This window comes from Propithecus coquereli, unplaced genomic scaffold (assembly GCF_000956105.1).
Source record: "Propithecus coquereli isolate 6110/MARCELLA unplaced genomic scaffold, Pcoq_1.0 Scaffold299, whole genome shotgun sequence".
NCBI lineage: Eukaryota > Metazoa > Chordata > Mammalia > Primates > Indriidae > Propithecus > Propithecus coquereli.
In genome coordinates this window covers 208,404-233,996 of record NW_012148607.1, presented here as the reverse complement: position 1 = coordinate 233,996, position 25,593 = coordinate 208,404, and the positions used below count along the sequence as shown (strand labels likewise).

The following is a 25,593-nucleotide window of genomic DNA, read 5'->3' as shown; positions in this document are numbered from 1 at the left end:
GCTCAGTCACATGCCAGCTCACCAGCCACTGGGGACAGCCTTGGGCCATCTTGGTTTGTGTCTGGGCCAGTGACCTACACCAAAGTCGAGGCCCCAGACTCTCTGGGAGGCAGTATGCCATTGGGGGCAAGTGTGGTTCTGGTGCCACCATGCCTGGGTCCAAACCCTTGCTCTGCTGCTCACTAGTTGTGTCTCCCCATGCCTCAGTTTCCTCATCTGTAAAGTGGGAATGGTTGTAACGGCAAGCTCCAGGGTGTTGTGAGGATTACAAGGAACAGTGGCTGGCAGGTAGTTAGGGCGCTGAGTGCTTCCCCTTGCATTGCTGTGCCTCATACCATTAAGCTGACCCCTGACCCTCCAGGCTGATATGAACAGGACATGAAGCCCAGCTCCAGGAAATCCTCAAGTCCCCGGCAGGCTGACAGTTCATCTTTGAAAGTTCCACTGGCAACTCTGGCCTCCTTCCCTTAGCATGGGAGTCGGGGCCTGTGTGTTCGTGTGGGTCTCCTCACCAGGATCCCACAGGGCAGAGACCACATCTCCACCCCCTGCACAGGCTCTGCATGTGCTGGCGGGACCCAAGCATTCATGCATTCATCTCTCCGCCATTTATGGAGCACACCCTATAGCCCAGGTCCTGCGATGGCCACTGAGGACTCATTGAGGGGTAAGATCCCAGCAGCGGAGACCAATAAAACCCCACTGGTTGCAGGGTCCAGCAGACACTCACAGTGGCCTAGACGAGGTACCAACACAGAACTGAACCCTCCAGAGGTGTGTGTGGGGAGAGGGGCTGGTCTCCATCTCACTCCCCCACCCACTCGTTTATTCAGCCAACATTTATGACACACTTGTTCTGTGGCCAGCTCTGTGCTAGGCACCCTCAATAAAGAAGTGGATAATTTAGTCCAGACCCCAGATGAGAGTGGAACTCTCTCTTCTTCCTTGGGATGCAGGCTCAAGGTCTGAGGACACAGGGGAGGCCTTTCCTGTTAGACTCCAAGGGTGGCCAAGTGACCGTGGACGCGGTCACTGCTGGGAGTCAGCACCCAAGGACACCCTCTGCCTCCTGGGTCTCAGACTCCTCCACCTGCTCGATGTGGGCAGAGTAGGGGTGGCTGGGTGCTTGCCCAGGGACCCCAGGGTGCCCGGGCCCTCCCGCTGTGGCTCTGCCCTGCGGCCCCGCTCACGAGGGCAGCACTCTCCCCTCCTGCTCACCGTTCATCCCAGGCCCTGGGGGGAAACCCCTGCACTATTCCTCTAATTGCCTGTGATGGGTGGTGACAGGTGGAAGCCAGAAGGTCAGCGTGCTGACAGCCCCAGGGAGGTCTAGGGGAAAGAAAGTGGATAAGCTGTCCGGGAACAGAGACACTCCGAGCAGAGGGAGCCCGGCTGGGACTGCACAGTGACTGGAGCGGAGGGGTGGGCCTTGCAGCCCTCTGGCCCAGCCAGCCTCCACAGCCCCGGGCTGGTTTCAAGACTCCCCAGGAGGTCCCCCAGCCCATGATCTCCCCCTTGCTGGCCTGCCACAGTCCCTGAAGTCTCACCTGAGGATCACTGGGAAAGATGACTGGACTGGGAATGCTGGGGGCTCCAGTCTGGCATCCGCCACACTCACTCTGACACCTCGGGCACAGGGCACACCTGTAACCTGGTAATGTCCTCGTTTCTCTACAGGTAAGAGGGAGCCATTGGGCTGCATAATGCCTGAGGGTTCCTCCAAGTGTGGGGAAGGTTTTTGTTTGACTCCAGAGACCCTTATGGAAAGACATTCTCCTCCCTCCCTCCTTCCCTTCCTTTCTCCACCTAATCATTTCATTCTTTTAACAATCACTAAGTGAGTGTCTACCTTGTGCCAACAGCGGCAATAGGCAGGGTCCTGTTCCAGGCACTGAGTCTCAAAGATCGGGCTTTTGGGACCCAGGCACTAAGTCTAATGCAGAGGGAAGCACGAGAGCTTGTGGGGGCCCACAGGAGGCATCTACACCAGCCCAGGGTCTGGGCAGACTTCCTGAAAGGGGCATTGCCAGCTGCGGAGTGGGATGAGCGTTAGCCAGGTGAGGATGGGAGTGAGTGTCACTGAGGGGGCAGGTGTTCTAGGTAGGGAACAGCATGTGCAAAGGCCAGGAGGTAAGCAGGGTTATGTTTGGGAGGCTAACAGTGGAAGAGACAGGACAACACAGCCATGAACAGACTCTTCCAGGGCTCTGGTCCTGACCAGTGCTGTTGAGGACAGAAGACCCAGGCTCCTGCCAAGGCTTCGTGTCTGTCCCTCAACCTGTGATCCTGAGCAAGCAGCTTCCATGCCAACAGCCTCAGTTTTGCTGTTTGTCAAATGGTCCTACAGCCCTTTGACGGCCTCCTTGGGGAGCTCTAAAGTCCTCACGAGGCAGGAGGAGTGAATATCCTTTGGAAAAACCCAGAGTGAAGTCCTGGGTGATGTGCTGAAGGCAGCCCCTGGCTGGGCCAGAGTCGCTCCACTCTGGCTTGCCCCCATAGCGTGCATGATCGGGCTGCATGGGCACGGGGAGCGGTGGCCTCCAGCGCACAGGCTGCAGGGACGCTCTGCCAGCAGCTCTTGGACTCCACTCCTGGCAGCAAAGGCAATTCCTTCTCTGCTCCATGGAGGCTTGTTTAAAGACGAGTCCTCGAGGCCCAACAGTGGTCCCTGTGTCTGCCCCGAGGATTTCAAGAGCCGCCAGGGAAAACAGCCCTGCCTCAGGCTGTACAGGAGCAGCAGCAAATATTTACTGACTGCTGTGCAGCTGTTCCAGAAAGACCATGGCTGGAGCTGTGTGGACGAGACACTCGGGGGGCCCGGGCCCTGCACGGTCCCAGCCAGCCACGTGAGGGGGAACTGTGAGCTTTTCGAGGGCAGGGGCACCCGCTGGACTCCAAGCACGTGTGGCAACATTTCACGTGTCTGCTCTGTGCTCCCATCTGTCCCCTCAACCTCATGAATTCCAGACCTTTACTGCTCTTCTTAAGACTCTAACAGAAGACTTTAGTTACTTAGAGAAAGTGAAAGAAATCAGGAATAATCCTTTCAAATTCCCATTCTCTCCTTCTCTAAGGCGCAACTACCTTCCTCTCCCTCCCTCCAAAGCAGGGAGAATGGTGTCTGCCCCTCTCCCAGGCTGCTCCTTGCACAACTCCAGGAGGCGCCATTCCCAGGTGGCCTGTGCCCCAGAACTGTTCGGTGCAAGCCGTGCGCCTGAGCCCATGTCCTCCCACCCCGCCCTCTCTGGGGCTTGGTTCCACAGCACCCCGCTGTTGGGTTGGCAACACCTGCAACTTGCCTGGTGCCCATGACCCCATTCTGTCCTGGTCCTCTCCGCACTGCTCTCACTGCCTAACCTGTCCTCTCGGTGGGCTCCTCCTTCTGCCCAGTCAGTGCGGGAGCCCCTGCAAAGCTTGCCCTTGGCCCACTTTTCTTCTTACTTTACTCACACTCCATGGACGAAACACCCACCCTGGTGGCTTCAATTCCACGCAATCTGACCAGGCTGGAATGGCCACCTTAGCCCAGCCAGTGGCTGGTTGGGAGCCAGTGGCCTATTGGACATCTTCGCCTAAACATCCTCGGAGCCTACAAAGTCCCACACACCCTCCTCTCCAAGGATGTCTTGTGTCTCGACCATGCTCTGCTATCCAAGCCGAATGAGCCTTGTCTTGACTCCTCTCCCTCCTCATCTCATAGTCAGTCCCCAGGGTCCCCCAATGTTACCTTCTAAACGCGCTTGACTCTGGACCAGGTCACATCACCTTCAGCTGGAATCGCTGCAGAAATTGTCCTCCTTGTTCTCTCTAGTTCACCCTCCTCCCTGCAACTGAAATGCTCCTCCCACACCCCAGAGCTGACTGTCAGATTGAGTTCCCAACCAGCCACCTGAAGGGGGACTGTGAGCTTTCCCAGGGCAGGGGCCATGCCTGGTTCAACTTTGTCCGCAGAGCTAAGCCCAAGTCCAGCATATGACAGTGGCTCTGTGAACGTTTGTTGAATGAATGAGTGATGAAACCTGCTACTCCATATCCTTTCTGTGATCTCATCCTATTCCCAGGAGACCTGAGCTCCCGGATCTCTTCCTCCTGTGACTTGGCCCCACCCCTTGGCGATGCTCCTCCAGACTCCACCAATCCCAGGAGCTCGGCCCTTGGACCAGCCCTTGAGTGTGGGCCCAGTGCATGCTGTCCCCAGGGGCTGGCAGACAGGCTTAGGCTTGCCTCCAAGGTCAGAAATCCTGAAAAAGGCACCACACCCATTCTGGAACCTGCAAGGAAGGTTGTGGAAAGTCTCCAAAGGGGCCCCTCGGTGTTGGGGCTTAGCCTGCATGGCTCGCCCAGGCTCCCTGGGTCTCCTGGCCAGGGCTCTGCAGCTCCTTCCAGCACTGACGGCTGTTCTCTGGCCAGCTCTCTGCAGGAAGACATGTTCCATTTCATCTGCTGGGGCCGTGTGGACGAGGAGAGGAGGAAGGAGAGGGGGATCATGAGGGCATGGATACAAAGCCATGGAGACAGAGAGGGAGGTAGGGGAAGGGAAGAGCAGAGGGCCATGGAAGAGAAGAGAGCTCCAGGACCAGGGACACAGAACAGAAAGACAACAGGGAGCAGGGGAGGCAGGGGCCCAGAGACAGGCAATGAGAGACTCAGAGATAATGGTAGGGAGGGAAGGAAGAGGAGAGACACTGAGACAAGAGAGAAAGAGACAGAAAGAAACAAGGACAGGGTGAAAAGATACGGAGACAAAGATAGGGAGGGAGGGAGGGAGTGAAGGAGAGAGGGAGAAAGAGAACCCAGAAATGAAAACGAAGGGCATGGTGGAGGAGACGCTAATTCACTGAGGACAGCTGGGAAGGCTCCCTGGAGGAGGGGGCTCAGGTAGCAAGGACTCACAGGATGAGCAGAATTTCAGACCGAGATGCAAGAGAAGACAGGCAAAGCAGGGAGGAGCAGAGGCCTGGAGGGGGACTGGGCCTTATAAATGATGGATCTGGGTTGGTGCTTGTCTCCCCTGAAAAAAGCCAGGGTCCCACTTAAACAACATTTGTACACACACAGGAAAAGGCACCCTGCTCTGAGTGGGTGCAGCCCCTGGGATGTTCTAGTGCGGAAGAAAAGGCTCCCTTTCTTCCTGGCGCGAGCAGGCTGGATCTAGCCCCTCGCCATTAGCTGCAGCGCGACAGCCCCCGCTGACCCTCTGACACAGGAAGGCAGGGCAGAGAAAAGAATCCTGTCCTGGGTTCAGGACAGAAAACTGGGCTCATCAGCTGACCGTGTGACCCCGGGCAGTTTCCTTTCCCGCTTTGTGCCTCAGTTGCCACACGTGGCGTTGGGCCACACGGTCTCATGGGCCCTCCCATCTCTACGGTTCTTCATTTGATGTCAATCTCATGCCCAGTGGGCCCCCTGGGTACATGGTGCTTCTCCAATGCCACTTCATTTCATCCTCGAAGCAGCCCTTTGAGAGGCTGCCAGTTCACAGGTAAGAAACTGAGGCTCAGCAAGGGGACAGCGACAGCACCTGCCCCGGGTCACACACCTGGCAGAAGGCAAAGCTTGGCCTTCGATGCAGCGACGTCCCAGTCTGCTGCACGTTCCACTACACCCGTTCTGAAGTGCTGGCGGCGCGAGGGACCCAGAGTTCACGTTTGGGGGCAGGAAACTGTCGGAAACGTGTGTACCTTCCAAGGTTCACCAGATTGGAGAGACAAGCGTGCGAGTGCTCAGCAAGAACAATGCGCCAATTAACAGGGCAATTTCAGGACTGTGTTGGGGGGCTGGGGGGAGGGAGGAGGGGAGAACCAGATGTTCCCACAGAGGCTCCAAAGTAGCCCGGGCTCCCCTCGGCCAGCACACGTGTTTTCTCTCCAGTGAGTATGCTGGGTTTCCAGTTTTCTCCTCCTGGAAGAGGCATCCCAAGCCCATATTTATGTTCCGTCTGAAATTAATGCAAAGGAAACTTTCAAATGCTAATCTAGCTGCCAGGACCGGCGGCCGGATATCGAGCTATGGTGATGTTTGTTTTCCTGAGGAAGTGCGACAGAAGAGCTGGACCAGTGGGCCAGCGGTGCACGGACAACTGGTCTCCCAAGGAGTGTCTGGTGGGAACTGGCAGACGGGAGCTTCCTTTCTCCTGCTTTGCGGGCCAGCCCAGCGCAGGGCTGGGGCGTTTTCAGTTCATCGAGGACTGAGATGATACCTTTCTCTACCCAGCTTCGTGCCAGGTCCCCAGCCCTGAGGAGGTCACGGTGCACGGGGGAGATGTGCAGGCAAACACTCTCAGGACAGCGTGAGCCAGGCAGTGATGGAGGGACGCCAGGGGCGATGGGCTTGAAGTGCAAGGGGGGGGACCCAGACCAGAGTGTGAGGAGTGAGAGGAAGAGAGGAGGGAGGGCGTTCCCGGCAGAGGGCACAGCAAGAGCACAGGCACAAAGGGCAGAGACCATGCGGCGTGTGCCGGCCCCACCAGCAGTTCTCCTTGTTGGATGGAGTGAGTGTGCCCGGCCCGGCTCTGGGCCGTACACGTGCTGCCATCTGAACCGCAGGCTCCCGGCAGAGGGAAAACCTGAGCGCTGAGAGAAGCTGAGCCACTGACCTGCCTGGGTCCTTCTCATAAGGACCACGCTGAGCTCTAACTCACGCAGTCTGGCTCCAAGCCCATGCTTTTGATCTGTGACACTTTCGTCTCCTCTCGCCTTTCCCAGGAGGAGTGCTGAGCCCATCGCCGAGATCCATAAATGCTCACTCACGGCGGAGCAGCCCTGAGACCAGCCTGGGCCACGGGCACTCCGTTCTTCTCGGCTCTCTCTGTTTCAGAGCGTCAGGGCTGGCAAGCCAGGATGGGATATTCCTCTGGCTGGCTGGGTGCTCTGGGCTGAACAGGGGCGGTGACTCTGGCCAAAGACTGCAGCCCACAGCAGCCATGCCAGCTGCTAGATGTATGAGTGATGGGGCGGCAGAAGCGCCGTCGGAAACTCTGAAACACTTCTGGAGGTTGTGGGAAGTGCGCCAGGCCGTGGGCGCTTGCCAGGGAGAGGAGACAGCGGCTGGGTGTGTGCTGCCAGGTGAGAAAGGCCCTGCGTGGACCATGGCCATGACCTCCAAGGGGCTGCCGTTCCCGAGGCCACCAAGTGGAGAAACGAGGGAGGTGGTGGGTGTGGGTCCTGTCCTGAGGACCAGGGGATGATGACAGAAACGGGAAGGCAGCCGGACCTGCACCAGGGAAATTTCAACCACTTCTCACCTCCTCCAGGAAGGCTTTTCTGCCTCCTTTCCGTGCCAGTCACTCAAACCCCTGCTAGGCACGCATGCAGCTGCGGAATGCTGAGGCTGAAGGGACTTCAACCTCACTCCACGCCCCTCAGTGTGCACATGGGGGAGGAGAGGCTCTGAGAAGGCCACACAGACGGTCTCAGAATGCAAGAAGTTTCCATGACACCAGCCTGTCTCCCTTTCCCACCCTCCTGTCCTTGACTTAACTCTCACCCTGCCCTATTTCTCTCCCTCCCTTAAAACCCTCCTGCTTGGCACTCAACTCCCTCCTCCTCTGGCCTCTGACCACATGGTTCACCCAGCAGTACCTGGGCCTCTCTTTCTAGTTGGTTCTCAGGACTTTTCATTTGTCAGCCTCATCTTCCAAAGGCAGAGATGAAGTTGCTGGACTCTAGTTTCCCACCGTGGGGGCGGCGGGCGTGGGTTCCAGTTCAGACTTTGCTGTGGGGTAATGCAGGGGCAGGGGGCACTCCTGCTCCTGGCTCTCAGGGTCAGTGCACTGGTTCATTCAACAAGCAGGTAATGCGCACCTTCTCAGCGCTAGGGAGGGGTCAGCCCACACTGGGAGATGACAGATGTGCTGGGCATGAGCAGGGCTGTGACAGCGACATCCTGCGGGACGGCAGGAGCCCAGAGAGGAGGGGAAGGGCATGCTTGGCAGCACAGAGGCCCAAGCAGCAACTGGATGGGTTTCCTCCAGAGAAGCTGGACATCCGGGAGAACAGCTTACACAGTGCGACCATCATTTTGCTTCAGTTCTAAGACTCTGACTTCCTATCCATACCTTGATGTACTGATCTGCCAAATGGAATAATAAATACCACCCCGTCTCCCTCCAAGAAGCATTGAGGATGTGGGGGCCGTATGAGTTGATGGATACAGGTGTTCTTCAAGCAGGATGGTGCCTACTCTCCAGGGAGCAACTGCTGTTGTTATTAATGAAAAAGATGTTAATGGTTGTTTGTATGTTGGGCTTACAACTCTCCCTTCTCTCAAGCCTGAGTCTTCACCACTAATCTGCTTCTGTGTCCCGGATCCACAGGCGTGTTTCTGATTAGGGGTCTACTCCAGCTGGGGCAGGAAACAGAGGCTGGCGTGGGCCTGGGGGCTGAATGTGCTGGATATGTGGGCTCCCAGATAACAGATCCAGCATCTGTCTACGGTGCTCACTGCCTGCCTTTTAACAGTTCAGATGCTCCTTTCTGCCTGGACTTCTGCTTCCTGTGGGGCAGGTGGAAGCAGCCCTGCATGGAGGGGTTTCCAGGTCCTGGAAGGCTCTTAGTTCCATACGCCTCCCAAGGAATCTAAGAGTGTTTGGGAAAACTACGCTAGAATGTTAGAATGCTCTGATGGTAGAATGTTAGGAAGCTAGAACCATACCATCTTAGAATAAACAACAGGATTCTAGAATATCAGGAGTTAGAATTATATTCAGATAATAGCACACTAGGATTATAGAATGTGTGAGAACCCCTGGTTCTCAGAGTTTAAAATGAGTGAGCCATAAGGTTACTTGGTCTACCCCTGAGTCTAGCTCATGCCTCCAACCTATTTCTTCCAGTTCCTACGTAACTCATTCTATTCCAGAAAAAGAAACATGCTAGAGTGTTCCTGGATGGCTGAATATGTGAACATCCTGAGAAAATCTGTTTCCCTAGAGCTGGAGATAAAATCACCATTTTCTTTTAATGCCTGGGACTTAACTCTCCCAACCCTGCCCCCAAGAGGCCTGGGGCCCAAGAGAAACCATACTACCAAACAGAATGAATTTCACTCTGTGTGATTCGGTCCAGCATGTCTTTATAGAACATCTCCTAGGTGTTGGCAATTTTGAGACATACGGGCCTGTCCCAGATGATTATTGAACAGTAGGTACTAGGATAACATCAGGGTGCAGGCCTGGGGGACAGCAACCACATTTACACCCTAGCTGCTCAGTGTTGCTGCAGATAGTCTTAGAACTTGCGACTTGACAGGTTCATGGGCCCCCATTGTGGGGCAGCACCCCCCTGTTCCTCGCACAGAGCAGATGTGCCTCACGCTCGTGCCGATCCTGGTTTCCAGTAGACATTACCAATCAATCAAATCTCTTCTCTGCTGAGCTCTGATGTGGATTTATCATCCTTTACACCAACTCGCTCCAGACGGCTGCTGCCCCTCAATCACAGTTGGCTTTGGCTGAAATCTATTGAACTTCTTGTCCGGTCAGTTCTTGTGGCCAGTCTCTCTTTCATTTAGGTCAGATGTTCTCCCTTCTTCAAACCAAGAGCCCTGCCTCCTCCCTCCTCTTTCTCTGCAGCTGACTTCACCTTCCACTTCAGACAGGGGAGCTCGGATTAGAAGCCATCAGCTGAGAATCTGCTTCCCTTTCTACCACCCAATTACCTGCCTGCCGCCTCCTCCCTGCTTCCCTGCGCTTACAGGTGAGGGGCGCCTTTCTTACCAAGGACAAACCCTGTATCTGAGCACTAGTCCCACCCTTTCTGCCTTCTTGGAACCCGTGGCTTATAATTTTTTCCTCTCTCTCCTTCGTATATCATCAGCCTCACCCCTCCTAGTGTGTTCTTTCCATTATGTTCTAAGCATGTTCAGTTCTTTCCCATCTTATAAAAACAGCTGGTAGGTGGGGAGAACAGTATGGTTACCAGCTTTTTATTTGGCCAAGTAAGGACTTTAAGACCCCTATCTGCCTTCTATAACCATCATTTTTTTTAATGGAGAGGATATTTTAACTTCAAACACAGTAGAAAGGAGATAATTTTGGAAAATAAGCCCATAAATTGGATGAATTTAGCTAATAAAAAATTCACCACCTTGTACTTAATATTTTTCTTAGTTATTTGCAGATCAGAGAAAGTCCAAGGACCTGCATCTGCAAGTGACTGGACTGGAAGATTCTGGATGGCCTTTCAGGCTCAACTTGTCCAACTGCATGAGCCTAGCAGCTAGGGAACGGGCCTCCTCTCCCCTGGGGCTGACACACCCCTCCACGGCAGCAACCTGCCTCCTTCCAGAATGTCTGGGCTTGCACATTGGCCACAGCCACCTCCCAAAGAGGCAGAGCTTCCATCTGGGCCCCCTGACATCACCCAGGCCTGTGCAGAGCTGTCCCGGCTCCCCCAAACCTGCAGAATAACCTCGGGGAGAGATCACACAGTCTACAGAAACATGACAGACACTAGGAGTATTCTTCTGGGGGGTGTACCAGCCAAACGGATACTTGTTTCCACAAACTCATCGATATTTCTCAATGTATACAGCAAGGGCATCATGTGCAGGGGAAATGGCCAGGACTGGGATGCAAGAGACTAGGGTTCATGTCCAAGGTCTGCTTGCATGGCCTCAAAGAAGCCATACATGCCTTAGGTCTCCCCTGTAAAGTGAGGATGATAAAATCCACCTCATGGTGTTATTGTGAAGATCAAAGGTAATGTAATCAGAAGCCTGGAATGGTGGCTGGCACATAGTAGGAGTTTTATGACAAGAATTCCTCTAGCATCGTAGAGTGTTTTAACGCTGTGATCTAAAATGAGCATACCCAGCACAATCCCATGAGGCAGGTATATTATCCCATTTCACAGATGAGGGACTAAGGCCCCTGGAGGTGAAATGGCTCTCCCAGGGTCTCAGCTGACGTCAGCAGGGCCATGTTTCATACCCAGGCCTCCCGACTCCACAGCTCTTACCCTTAGAGCAGGACAGAGGCAGGGCCATACTGCCACTGGGAACCCCAGTCTGTCCTCTCGGGCTCTCAGGGTGGGATTCTGGGGCTAGGATGGGCGGGGTGGCTCTCATACGCACTGGTGGGGCCAGGCAGGCAGAGGTTAACACTCTCACCTCCACTGTGTGGTCCCTGCCAGAGCTCCTGAGCCACAGAGCCTCCAGGGCCATCCGCTGGACCTGCGGCAGGGGCCTGGCTTGGACATCTGGCAAAGCTGGGCTGGGATGTCTTATATGGCGCGTCTGTTTCCTAAGATATTTCTTAGAGATACCCATGGACCCTGAGAGACCTCTGCATGAGCACACACATACCTGGGGGATGGGCAGGTGCATTCCCGGAAGTGCAGACCCTTCCTCCTGCCCACGGCCTTGGGGGTCCTATGCTTTCTTTGAGGACCTGGCAGGAGACGGGCAATAAGAGCCCAGCTGCCCGGCAGTCTGGGAGGACCCTGAGATGGGACTGCAGAGGCTCCCAGACAGGAGCCTGAGGAGTGGAGTGGGTGCGCCCGCAGGTCACACTCCACCGAGAGAGTGCCTGGCCCCAGCCCTGCATGTAAATCCTTCGGCCTGTGACCGGATGTGGGGCTTGGGAATTACACGACCATAAGAATGTAACAAGGCCGGAGTGGACGTCTCTCACCACACGCTTCACATAGACACGTTCCATGCCATCGCGCTGACTCTGCAACAGGCCCGCTGGGCTGGCTCGATGCCCCGTGCACGAAAACAGAGCCCTTGGATCACAGCTCCAGGGCCTGGGGTCTGGTCCTGGCTCTGTCCCAGACTTGCCGTGAGCTCTGCCTGTGTCCCTAACCTCTGTGGACATCAGTTTGCCCACAGCTATGCTGAGGGGGCAGGCTCGGGCGCAGAGGCTCTGTCCAGCTTTGAAGTTCACAGTGGGCTATTGGTTCCAGGCGTGGCTGAGCCAGAGGTGGCAGCTGCCAGCAAGATTTTCACGTGGCTCCAGACCTGTTGTTTTTGGAGAGCTGGTCTGTGAGAGCGGAGGCAGGGCTCACTGTGCCTTGACTCTGCTGCTGGCCTAGCCCAATACGCTTGCCATTCGAGAGGAGAGCAGGAAAGGAGGCCGGAGCCGATGGAGGATTGGGCCGGGATAGTGGCAGTGGGCTGGACAGACTGGACGGCTGTGTGGTCTCTCTGGTGACCTGTCAGTAGGACTGACCAGGGACTGACCAAATTTTGGAGATGGGATAAATGAGTGGAGCGTGATGCTCGCGCACGAGCTTGGTGCTTGAGTGGACATTTGTGTCCCCACAGAACTGGGGTTTCAGGAAAAAGAGGCCAGTTTCCAGGGCTGCCTGCACTTTTATGACTTTTATCTTTAGACTCTCTTGATTCCTTGCCCATAGGAAAGAGATGGTGTTAACCACCCCTAGGCTGGAGTGACCTTGCTCTTGGGCCCTGGGGCAGGCGAGACAGGGAGGCCCAACCACTCAGGTGGGGCACGTGGGATGCTGGTTCTCACTGGCCTCCTTCAGTGACTGCATCCTCTGGGGGCTCCTCCTAGGCCTGGGGAAGAGCCTGGGGGTGGCTGACTCAGACTGGCTTCCCATATGAAGTCAGCTGGGGGCTGTCCCAGGGCAGGATGCTTGGCCCAGATGCCCGCAGGAGGGAGGGCTGGGGAGGCCGCTGGACTGCGAGTGAGAGGGAGATAGTGCACGGGGAGCACCGCCCAAGCTGCACAGATCCTTAAGCTGTGCTGACTTGCGCCGGGCGTCCGGCAGGTGTCCTGTAGCCCGAGAGTGACTTACCCTCTCCATGTGGTAGTCAACATGCTCTGCCGGCCCCTCTAGGGAGCTCCTCTAGGCACCCCCTACAGGAATCTGCCCCCTCTCTGAAACCTGTGGCTGGATGGCCCCTGAAATGCCAGATGGCCCGAGCCAGTCCTGCCCTTCCTGTTCAGATGAATAAACTGAGTCTATGAGAGGGGAAGGGACTTGCCAGAGGCCACCACAGGCCATCGCAGAGCTCGAGTGTGAGTCCAGAACTGTCTGCCAGCTGCTGTGGCCTTAAAGAGGTTGGTCCCAGAGGGCCTGCATCCATTTCTGAGCACCCGCCCGCAATGGCCTCTATAGCACCGAGTTTGCAGAGGAGGGAAAAGAGGCCTGGACAGATGGACCCCGGCTCTTGCCCTTGAGGTATTTGGGGCTGAATGGGAGGACAGACCTCAAACAGTGGACGTACTTCATTACAAAATCAGGACATGCACAAGGGCCTTTGTGGGTTAGACTGACTGTCCCCCTGGAGGGCAGTGCGTGGGTGACAGGCAGGGGAGGGGAAGGCTGGGGCAGAGCTGTGAGAGCAATCCACGAGCCCTCTTGCTTAGTCCTCACAAAGCAGGAGGCGAATTCTGGCAACCCCATTGCACGTAACATGAAAGAGAAATAAATGTTTGTTGCTGTAAGCTACTGAGCAAAAGCCAACTAATAAAGAGGTGAATACAGTATCCCAGTACCAACGTAGACATTGCTGTCCCCAGCAGAGACAGCCACAGGGAAAGGAAGAAAGAGTGACGGAGAAGAGGGAAAACGACAGGGGAAGGAACAGGGAGGGAGACGTGAGGCGAGCTTTGCACCTGAACATCCGGACTCCCCTTTGCGCGAGAGGCCAGGTCCCCCAGAAGAAAGCATCAAGTTTATGGCCCCACACAGGTGATGATAATGATGATCACAGCTACAATTTGAGTTTCTACTATGAGGAAGGTTATTTAAATGTTATCACTAGTCTTTACAATGATTCTACCAGGTAGATATTTTCAGTTCATCGCATAGTTACTGATATCAGTGCCCACTTACAGAAGACAGAAGTGAGCCTTCCAGAAGGTGCCAGCCAATGTGATGTGGCCGGACTGGGATCCGGAGCCAGGACTGTGGGATGCCAGAGCCCATGGTCTCCCCACTGGCCACATAGTCCTCACAGCCTTGGCCCTGGCTCTGCTGAGCTGGCCAGTGGGGGCTGGCTTCAGCTCTGCGTTCTCATGTGACTGCCTGGGGCATGAAGGGGCCACAGAAGCTATCCTGGCCCTGGCAGGGGTCACTTCCCTTGCCCACAGGGACCGTTATGAAAGAACTCCTGACCAGAAGCAGGAGACCCTTTGGGTCCCAGCTCTGCCACCAAGCACTGCATGGCTTTTCCTGCCCCATTCTGGGCCCCAGCTTTTCTCTTTGGTGAAGTAGGAGTCAGGGAGGGGCCAGAAATCTCCCAGAATTCTGCAAACCATCCCTTCCCCACTGTGGCCCAAACCTGCTCCGAAGGCAAAGAAGCAGATCTTGTCTTCATTCTCCTGCAGAAGCGCCATGACCCTCTTCCCCATGCGCTCGTTCCTCTTGTAGATGAGCTCCTGGCGGAAGTAGCTGTCGATCTCCTGGGCTGTCACCTGCTCGTGCGGTGGGAGGGTGGTGTTGATGAAATTGGGCAGCTGCAAAGGCAAGGCAGAGGCTGCCTTCAGTTCTTTATGGAGCAAGGTGGACTTCAGGTGAACATGGTAGCACAGCCCGCGTGGGGCTGGTAGCTTACTTGTAAGAGGCCCCTACAGTGAGCCACATGTTTTGTACATGTTTCTTATCAATTCCCAAACCCTTTGAGACAACCACTGTTATTCCAGTTTTATAGACGAAGCAAGTAAGAGTGGGCAGACCCAGAGACATGAGCAAAGTCACACAACTGGTGAAGTGGCAGAGCCAGGATGAGAGCCCGGCTGCAGAGGCCCCCACATGCTGCTCTCCCTTGTGTCTGCCCTGTTCAACCTCAGCTCCCAGACGCTGAGGTCTGGGAGGCTAGGACATTGCTCATCTCACTAAGTGCTCTCACTTCACCACTGGGCCCAGTGCTGGCACATACAGGAATTCAGTTCAGCAAGAGGGTTTGCAGGCTCAACTGAGCTGCCTGGTGCAGCAGGAAGGCCACCGGGTCCAGGATTAGGCTGACCTGGCCTTCAGCCCCTGTCCTGATGCTGTGTGGTGCTGGGCAAGTTACTTAACTCTTCTTAGCCTGTTTTCTCACTTGTAAGATGGGACTGATGCTACCGTGGGGATTAAATGAGAGGAAGGGTGCTGCTGTGGGCTGCGTTCAGTCCTCATCACCCTACAGAGATAAGAAGAGCGGTCATCACCTTTGCTTTTCCCAATGTGTGGGCCACCATCTGCTGCCACTACCCTCTCCCTTTCCCTGGCTGCACCACTTCCCAGGACCCAAACCCCTCTATCCCTTCTTGAGGACCTCAACTCCAGGACCACCACTCCCCCATGGCTTCCTCAACAGCCTGGCTTGGAGCTGCTCAGCTCTCAGCCATGGGCACCTCACCATCACCCACGCTCCACACCCAGCCATGTGGCCCAGGAACAGCATCAGTCACAAGTTCTGGAACGAGGCCAAGAGCTCTCTGGGCTCAGGGGCAGAGCCTTTGCCATTCCTGGTCCCCAGTGCCTGGCACAAAGAAGGTAAAGGTGAACCCAGTGAAGGTTCTTTGAACCCTGAACATGAAGTTGTGCTGCCCCTTCCTGGCCACAGTGGCCCCTCATGAGTCCTTCCATTCCCAACACTCTGTCTTTCCAACCTGGATGGCAGGTCCAGGTGTTCCAGCGCCATCTCCTCCAATGTGTGCATGGGGTTGTTGAGGACTGAGGCAGTGAGGCAGAACATGCCCTCCCTTTCCCCAAAGCCTATCAGTGTCATTCCAGACTCCAAGCTCTTGCTCGCAGGACGTCTTCCACCTGCTGTCCCCTCTTCCACTGCTCTATCTTCACCTTCCTGGGCACAGAGCACATGATGCCAGGCCCAGCTGACTGATGGGCAAGAAGGTGGAGAGCCTGGCATGAGGAGACTAATTTCCTGCAGGTTTTAGCTCCCAAAAAGGTCATGCAGCCCAGCGACATGGCTTCTAGGGCCGTGCAAAGTTGTCAACACTATGAGGACAATGGAGGCGTCAATAGAGGCTGAACCCTGAGGGACTCTGAAGAGGCTGGCACATCTATCTGCCCCTGCCATCTGCTGGCCAAAGATCAGTGCACTCCCCAGAGTGTGAGGGGAGGTAAAGGGACATGCACCACGGGACTTCTCTGCCAGAAAGTCCTGATGCACTGTTCTGGGATGAACAAGACAATAAATAACGTGATTGGTGATCCCTAACCTTGTGCAGTGCACAACCTGCACAGATGTATGCAGCAAACATGCTAGTACACAATCAAGGATGGCACAGAGTTGGCGCCCAGGAATGGTTTGTTTGGCAAATAGGTAAATGAGGGAATGAAGTCCTTACCCCACCCTTCACTATGGAAGTGATGACTGGAAGCCCTGACACAACAGGCCACACTCAACATGTGTGCAGCTATAGGAAACACCAAAGGCTTCTGAGTGGGGCAGAGCACAGAAAGACTGTGATTCAGCGGGGATATTTCTGGAAATATGACCGTCACAGGCGTCTCCCCATTCCTTGGGCGTGCGAGAGAATGTGAAACTATGTTGTACCAACAAGTAAATATTTGTTCAATCAGTGAATGAATGAATGAATGAATGGGCTGAGAGGCAGCAGAGGCACAGGGGTTATGAATATACGTCCTGAAGTCAGACAGCCAGGACAATTTGGGTTGGAATCCCTCCTTTGCTGCTTATTAGCTGAGTGGCTTCTCTATAACTAGAAAGTTACTTGGCGTCTCTGAGACTCAGTTTCCAAATTGGTAACATGAGGGTAATAAATGTTGTTGTAGGGATTAAATGAGTTTTGGAAAGTGCTTAGCACAGTGCATGGCACAAAGGAAGTGTTGAATCAATGTCAGCTCTTCCACAACTAGCCTGGGGGTGGAGCTGGCTTCATCACCTTTGCCCTGTGATGTCAGAGGCTGCCAGTGAAGGGTGCCTTGGCAGGAGGTAGCAAGATGACAAATAGATGGTCCTCAGAACCATCAGGGAGCCATGAAGGCAGCATTCTGCTTCCCTCCCCCTTCCCAGGCTCCCTGGGACCTGTAGACATGTCCAGCCCTTCCTCCTATGTTTTCTGATTACAAATGTACATTTGTGCAAAGATGAATCTCCACTCATTCTTCAAAAAAAAAAAAATTAACAAAAACAAGAACCCAAAAGTTACATTTCAAAGCCTTGAAGAAGCTGGGCTAGAGACACTCAAGTTTCCTGGGCTGCCCGGCTGCTGGCTGACATACTCTGCGTGTTCCACGCTGATGGGCCTTGGCTCTGTGCCAAGGATGGGGCCTGGGTTTGGGCCAGGGCTGGGATGGAAGCAAATTAATGATGTCATTAGACTTGTCGGGGGTCTTAAATCTTCCATGACAAGTTTAAGTGCAGGATGCACAATAACATTTTAAAGAGGACACGTAAGGTCCCCAGGGATGGGGTGATGAGGAGGTGGGTCAGACAGGGCTGGGTGGGGCCATGGGGGTGACGTGAGTGTAGACTCTCCCCGACCCATGACCAGGACTGGGTCAGGTTTGACAGTCAAGTACTCAGGTCTGCTGATGCCACCAACGTCAATGGCTGCACCCTTCCTGTACCCCATCCATACAACAGACACACCCTGAGAACTTCCAGAGGTCTGGCCCTGTGCTGGACTAGGGGCCACGGGGCACTCTCAGACTGGGTCTGCTGCCTCGATGAGGTGCACAGCTTGGCAGGAGGGTCAGACGTGTCCATAAGAACACTATGGGGTACGTGCTTTGGGAGGGCAATGAGGGGTATGTGAGCTCCGAGGTGGCACCTAATCAGGTGACCACGTGTCTTGGTTTGTCCAAGACAGCCCAGGTCTGTGGCTGGAGGACATTGCCTCATGCCTGTTTCTCATTTTGACCCTGAATTGCATTTGACTTTTCACTCTCAAAAGTGTCCGAGTTTGGACGGTACATATACCTGGCTACTCTACACAGAAGGCAGGCTGGGGTTCAGGCCAGGCTTCCCAGGGCAGGGATTACCCTGCTGACGCCGGGCACTAACAGTGCCAGTGGCCTGGGGCTGCAGAGGCCAGGGCCATGGCCATTTGTGAAAGTGGGGATGGTGGGCAGGTGGGGCAAGAGTGAGGTGCACCCAGGCCCCTGTCCCAACACCGTCAACCTAGGCCCTGCACCTGTCCCGCCCTGGCCTCCAGAGGCTGTGTCATCATCCTCCGTGCTGCAGCCAGAGGCATCCCTCTGACCACATCGCTCTCTGATTTGAGCTCCCCAGGGCTTCCAGCTCTCTGCAGGCACTCTCCCCTGCTGTGGCCTGGCCTGAGCTCTGCTCTGCAAGACTTCAAGTCTTTCCTGCCAGCCCTCCACCAACACATCTTGCTCGGCCTGCCGGGCACCCTTTGCTCCCAGCTGGTGGACTCCAATCTCAAGCCTGGTTTCCCTATATCACCTTCTCCCTGAAGCCTTCCCTGAATGCAGACAGTGACTGCAGCCCCACAGCCCTGCATCCTCATCTCCCTGCAGATTTTGAGGCCTCCAGCTGCAGACACAGCCCCGGCTCAGCCATGTCCCCGTGGGCACTGGATTCAGCCTTGCTACTCTGACACCCGGATAGGGTTGCGCATCCCTCCCAGAGGAGCTCGATTCTGCCTGTGCACCCTGCACCCTGGGTGTAGCATGGGTTGCTCTTCTAATCTAGATGGCCCAATCTACCTGTTCCTCTGTCCCACTTCAAGTATGAGAATGGTCACAAGACCCCTGAGGTGGTTCTGCTTGCCAGAGCAAAACCAGTGGTCTGAACACAGGTTCAAAGAAAATCTGAGCTTGTCTTCCCCTGAGGTCACCTCACACCTCCCTTCCTCAGCCTAGGGTCAGCCACAGCCTGGCCAGAGCCTTGTCCTGCACACCCCCAGCCCCAGCCAGGCCACATCATAGCTGGGCTAATCTGAGTGGTGACCAGGGCACCCTCTGCCACCAAGCTCTGGCTGCTCGGGACTCACAGGCCTCTTCCCCAGCAGATGATGGGGGTGCCTCGCCACCAAGCAGGTCACCAGTGAGATTGCTAGGAGGCCCTCGGTGTGAGGGTTCTTTTCTCCTGCACCATGAAGTCAGTGCTCTCAGAATCCTGAGCCTCCAGCATTGTGGCAACGTCTCCAGCTCCCTCTTCTCCCATTATCTACACAGCAGCAAGCACACCACATGTCTCTGTTCACTCATGCGGCAGTTGCTCCCTGCCACGTGCTCTATGCCAGACCTGAGCTGGGTGGTGGGGACCAAGAGATGGGCAGCATGCCCTTCCCATAAGAGCTCCTGCTCTGGGGGTGGCCGGCACAGATGGGACACCGGCCAGCCCCGTGGCCTAGCTCGGCTCTGGCTCCAGCCTACACTCACCTCCACCCCACCCCTCTCCTGTTCTCCCTTGCCTCTGGCTCATTTGCACGTGTTTTCCTCCGCTGGAACATTCTTCTTCCCCATCTGTGGCCAACTCATGTTCTTCTGTGACCGTGCATCTTGCAGGCATCTTTCCTTCTCTCTCCTGCACCAGGCCTGAGCCCCAAGCCCATCTAAATTAGCTCTTCCTGCCACAGGCTCCAACTGCATCCTCCACCCCTCCCGCACAGCAGGGATCACATTTTGGGGCAATTACTCCTGGAATCTCCGTCCCCAGTGAGACTGTAAGGCCCTCGAGGGCAGCTCTCCTGCTCCCCACTAGATCCCTTTTCACAGTACTCTGTCTAGCATTATAAACTACTTCATTCATTCCGCAAATATTCACCGAGTTCAGCTCTGAGCCAAGGACACTCTAGCCAGTTGAGATATATTGACAAATAAAACAGACCAAAGCCCACGCCCTCATGAAGCTTATGTTCTAGTGGGGACAAAAAGACAGTAAATAGTCACTAATCAATGGACCAACTCCTTTTGATCCCACTGCTTCTTGTATGAATGGCTATTTAAGCACCATGACAGAGGAGGCACAGACGCCTAGAGGTGCCTGGGAGAATGCCTAACTCCACCCAGGGGAGTTGGAAGGTTTCTTAGAGGAGGCGACATTTGACCATGGCCAAGTGAAAGGAACCCAGGGGGAGGGAGGAGCCTGAGCAGGGGCACAGAGGTTTGGAAGGACAAGCTGCATTAGGACAGCTGCAAGTTCCACGGGTCAGTAGAAGAAGGTCTGTGGGGTGGGGGACCAGAGCTGTGACAAGGCCAGCAGAGGGCAGGTCCTGAGGGCCTTGAATGCTGGAGGAAGTATCTTGAAATTTACCGAGAACAACAGGGATCATGGCAGGGTCTGAGCAAGGGTGATCTGCACTCAGCCCCTTGGGGTGCTCCTCATTGTCTGAGCAGCCTGGTGGTCATCTTTCCTCTAGGACTTGAACCAAAGCAGAAGCCAAGTCCGAGCTCTGAGTAACTGTGAGCTTTTCCTCCCCTGGGCCTAAATTTCCCCAGATGGTGAACTGAGGCTCTTGGAAGCCTCCCTGGTCTTGCAGGCTAAGCTGTCAGGGTCCTAGGCCCCAGAGCCACAGGGGCCTGGCTCAAGTTGCTGCTCTTGATAACTTGATAACTCAACAACTAGTAAGTTGTGTGGCCTTGGGCAAGTCTCTTTCTTTCTTCAGCCTCCACTTCCCCATCTATAAAAGGGGGATAGCGATAGTGCCTGCTCACCATGGCTGGAGAGAAGATTGCCTGTGTGTGACACATAGTAGACACGCAGCAATCGCCAGGCGGGTTCACAGGGACCCGGCTCAAGGTGTTTGGAGCTGGTGACCCAGAGGCTATCGGGCTGCGGGAGAAAGCCTCACCTGGGACGTGTCGTGGTTGAAGATGACTGCGTTGAGGTCCCCGCAGTTGTAGTGCTTGATGAGGTCCTCCGTGGTGTAGGGCGCCTGCAGGCTCCCTGCCCGCACGCTCTCGTGCTGCAGCAAGGTCTGGTTCAGGGCAAACAGCACCTGGGCCAAGGAAAGAGAGAGGCGTGAGAGCTGTGCTCCAGGACCAGCCCTCCTCCCTCTGGACTGGGGGCAAGGGGCCTGAAACAGAGAAGGTGTGGGGGGCCGGCACCAGCTGGCTGGGGCTGCACGTTTCCACATTTCCTGCCCCAACTCGCTGGCCTCTGAACACGTTCAGCCTGCTCTCACCTCCAGCCCTCTGCCCACACAGCTCCCCAGCCCCGCTCTGGGTCTCAACGGCTTATTAATGACAGAATGAGAACCCTGCTGTGTCTGGGTTTTGGATCGACAGGATTTTCTTTTGACTCCTTTGTGTTCCTGTGCTTAGAGGGGCTCTAGAATGAACAAGGACTAATTTGTAATCGAGAGCACCTCCAAAGCAAAACAAACAACTGAACGAAAACAAATAAAAATCCAAGTGAGCTGTCAAGGCCCAACCTAAAGGCCACCTCCTCTGGAAGCCTTCCTGGCCCAGGGCAAGGCCTAAGGAGCTGGGACCCTCAGGGTCAGATCCACGCTGGCATTTACTGTGGGTATCCTCAGGCTCCTCTGTCCTCTGGGCCACCGTGCCTAGCCTTGGGGACACAGCTGAGCCAGCCAGATCTGCCACACATCAAGATCACTTGCAGTGCTGTACAGAAGTCAGATGTGCAGACCTCACCCTCCGGGGTCAGACTCTCTGTATTTTTAACAGGGTCACTGGGCACTTCTTAAGCAGCCTGACCACCTTTGGCATTTGAGGACCATGGCTGCAGTGGAACACAGCTCCAGGTATGCCCGAGGTATGGGGCCTGATGGATTTTCTAGTCCAGTACCCCCATTTCAGATGGGGAAACCGAGGCACAGTGAGGGGAAGGGACTTGCTCAATCCACGCAGCTGAGACTGGCACTAGCTGCATGTGACTAGCTTAGACTCCTTTGGCCGACAGAAGGGAGGACCCTGACCATTATTTGGGTTATTTAGCAGAGATATAGAGAAAAACTTGTTGCAATTCCTGTGCACAATGTCAGGAGGCAGTCTTAGGCCACCTGTCCCTGCTGTTTCCCCAGTCCAGCCCTCAGGCCCTGCTCATCCTGTTGGCACAATGCCTTGGACAACAAGCCCCCAGCTTCTTCGCCCACACTGATTCAGGCCCAAGTATCTCTCACTGGGTCCACTGCAATGGTCCCTCCCATCTCTCTGCAGACCCCTGCCCCTCCCAGCTATCCCAGCAAGATTATAGCATACTTAATTCATACCTGGTGGCTGCACACACCTGCCGTGCTGCTTTTGCCATGGTCACCTCGTAAAAACGTATGTCTGATGATCTCCCCCTCTCTTTTGTTTTTTGCTCAAAACTTTCATGGGTCCCTTCTGCCTGCTGGTTAAAGGGCTAGCTCTTCAGTGGTGCCTCCAAGGCTGTAACCTAGACCTTGCTGTGGTCTTACTTCATTTCTTACTGGCCACCGTGCCTCTAAATACCAAAAAACTCAGCATTCTTCAAACAAAACAGTCCTCCACCTCTGAGCCTCTGCATATGCATGGAAAATCCTGACCCCTCTGTTCTCCGCGTGCCACCTTGGATTTGGCTGTCTAGACTCTGCTCAGCTGTCTTCCCCAGGAAGCTTGTCTGACCACCTAGGGGTGGGATCAGGCCCCACCCTGGGCTCCCCTGGTCTCTGTGGGTGGTAGAGCGACAGATTAATGGCCCCAAACCATAACACCTCCCTGGATTCATGCCCTTTGCCATGGAACTTTGTAGCTCCTTCCCATTTTGACTCTGGATCTGCTTTGGCCAGTGGGATGCTAGTAGCCATTATAAATGAAGGCAGTTGAGCCGCTGCCCTGAGAACAGCCGAGGCTAGCCTGCTGGAGGATGAGACATGATAAACAGAGTTGTCCAGCCACAGCCATCCTAGACCAAGCCCAGCTAATAGCCGGCCAAATCCCAGATATGTGAACAAGCCCGGCCAAGATAAGCAGAGCTTACTCACAACTGGCCCCAGATGCATGAGCAGTAAACACTTGTTACAGAGGATAATGTGGCAATAGATAACTGTCATAGCCCGGTGTGAACATTAGATTGTAATTGTTGGGTACCAGCCTCCCCCACTAAACTATGAGCATCTTGAAGATAGGAATTGTATCTTATTCATTTTTTAATCTGCACTGTGCCTGGTAAAGAGAGGGTGTCACCTCATCCTTTTTTATTTCTTTGAGCATCTTCCTAGGCTGCTCGTCAAGCCCTTAAGACTAGCTCCTAAAACTCTGGCTTTCTGCATTTTGAGGCATGTCACCACTACGTGGCAGAAGTTCCCACCAAGCGGCAACAGTCACTTGGTTTAAGAACACATAATCTTGAACAAGAAAGCTCGCGAAATAGATACACACAGCCTGGCTGAAATAGACACAGGCAGCACGGCCCAGACTGTGCTCGTGAGGTCACCTCCACCCCCTCCCACTTCGCTAACGGCTGGGCAGGAGCGCGGGACTGGGCTGGGTGCAGCAGCCCAGGCTGCTCCCCTAATGAGCTGGCTGGAGATGAGGTCAGAGCCCCCCCACCCCACCTCTGGGCCTTTTCCAGGCCTCTAGGCTCTGGCCACCACCACTGAAATCGGATCCGCAGCCATCTGGTGCAGGGTGTCGATGGCAGCATGGTGGCTGGGGATGGATCACAGGAGGCAGTGGCCCTGTCACTGTGGACATTGCTAAGGCAACAGGCCCTTCCTCCCATACGGCACATGCCTCGGGTGAAAGTGTCCGTGTCGCGCTGATACACTCTCTGGGTGCCTGGGACACACACTTTCCGTGACCACACCTAGCTGCTGCACACACCTGCCCCACTGCTTCTCAGACTCAGCCTGGCAAGACTCCACCTGACCTGTGGTGAGGTCATCGGCCCAGGCACCCAGAAGACCCGGCTGGAGGGGAAGTGGCTCCCTTGGACCTCGCTTCACTCCTGGAATCACTTCTGCAATCATGTGGCCCTCACAGAGCTGGGAAGCGTTCTAGAGAATTAAGTATGTTACAATCCGTAGGGTGCTACGGACGGTCCTGGCATGTAGTGAGTGCTGGATAAGTGTTTGTTAAATAAAACTTAGAAGAAAATAGACCCGAACCTTCCCAGACGGGAGCTGGAAGGGCCCCTAGAGGTCATCTGGTCCGGAGGCTTTTCAGGCCTTTTATAGCCATGGAATCCTTTCTTCTTGTTGTTGTTTTCCAAAGGAACCTTACTTGGAACTCAAAATGTGGAGCGGATAAAAATGGAAACTGCCCTGGTTGCTATAAGAGAGACAGGCTGGAGCCTGAACTCCCGCCAGCTCAATGTCCCCTGCAGCTGGGACTCCTAAGGCCTTTCTGTGGAACCCACAGGTACCCCGGAGCCCAGTTTGAGAACCACTGATCTCACGCCCTCGTCATATAAGAGGGAAGCAGACAGGAGTTCAGAGCAGGCAGGACGATCCTTGCCCAGGGCCACCCAGCGAGCTGGGGGCAGAGTGGGCTCAAGTTCCAGTCTCCCCACTCCCAGCCCAGGACCCTGTGCAAGGGGCCCACAGGCGCAGTCCGTGTTCATCCACACGCATCGCCACACCCGTTTTCTTTTTGAAGCTTTGTGAAATAGCCGGAAAGAGCCAAAGAATTATTTATTGTTAGTCTGTTAGTAATAAGTCTGTTATAAATAGTCTATTACTAAGATATAAAACTGATCATTTAAGAGGCAGATCATTTAAGAGGCATTCCCACGTGCCACAGGAGGAGTGTGGTGGGGACAGGACAGGAACCCAAGCCTGTCATCCCCGACTTCCCCCAGCCGGGAGGTTTGGTGTCTCCCACAGACCCCGGCGCTTCGCGTGGCCCGGGCGCTCATCCCACCGAGTTGTCCTGCTCCCTGCCTCCCCGTTCGCCACGGAATCCCGGTGTCTCCATCGCAGACATCCAGGAAGGACGCAGATCCTGGACATGCGCTCTTTTCCCTACGCCCCGCCCTGTATCCCCCCTTTGCAATTCGTAAGGACGTCTTCTTCCGTTCATTACTGGGATTACAAGGTTTACTGAGCACTTCCTATGTGTCAGCAACTTTCTATTTCTAAGATCATGTTCATTTATTTAATCTTTATAGCAACTCTGAGTTAAGTCTATTATTAGCTCCATTTAATAGATTAAAAAAAAAAACTACAGCAAAGTGACATCAAGTACCTCGCCAGAGGTGATAAAGCTGGAGAGGGGTGGGACAGGCACTGGGGCCAGCCTGGAATGCGTCCTCTTAGCGAACCACTGCCCACTGAGGCCTCCCTCCTCTCTCTCCAGGACAGAGAGCCAGCAGGAATGCTGTCTTACTCACAGAGAGGAAGCCAGCGAGGTAGAGGGGAGTGACAGGCACAAGGCCACATAGCTGGTAAAGGACAGAGCTGGGCTGGAAATGACACCTCTCTGGCAGCAGTTCCCACAGCCAGGACTCCAACAGCAGGTGTGCTCCTTCACAGCACTCTCGGCGCCTCCCGCAGAGGGAAGCCACATTCATTCACTCAACAAACATTTACTTTCAGCTGCTTCTCTGTAGGGATCTGAGATTGGTGGAGTCATTGGACTTGGTCTCCATCTGTGGGAGCTCACTTTAGAGGCCACGCCATCATAGTGAGGGCGGGAAGCACACAGGCTTTATAATGAAGTGCCTGGCCCTGCCTCTGCCTCCCTCTCATCCACCCTGAATCCCCAAGCCTGGAGCTGCTCAGACTCCCGGGCCGCGATGCTTTCTGTTCCCGGC

General features: G+C 54.9%; 1 protein-coding gene across 1 annotated transcript in view; it reads right to left on the bottom strand.

Moving 5' to 3' along the window:
• The window catches only part of TRABD2B (TraB domain containing 2B), a 215,604-nt gene that overhangs the window by 11,883 nt on the left and 178,128 nt on the right, over positions 1-25,593 (bottom strand). The window contains exons 3-4 of the mRNA XM_012648938.1: positions 20,705-20,851; positions 14,254-14,428 (exon numbers count right to left, since the gene is read on the bottom strand). Of these exons, the coding sequence (XP_012504392.1) occupies positions 14,254-14,428; positions 20,705-20,851 (322 nt within the window). The remainder of the gene's footprint in view (positions 1-14,253; positions 14,429-20,704; positions 20,852-25,593) is intronic.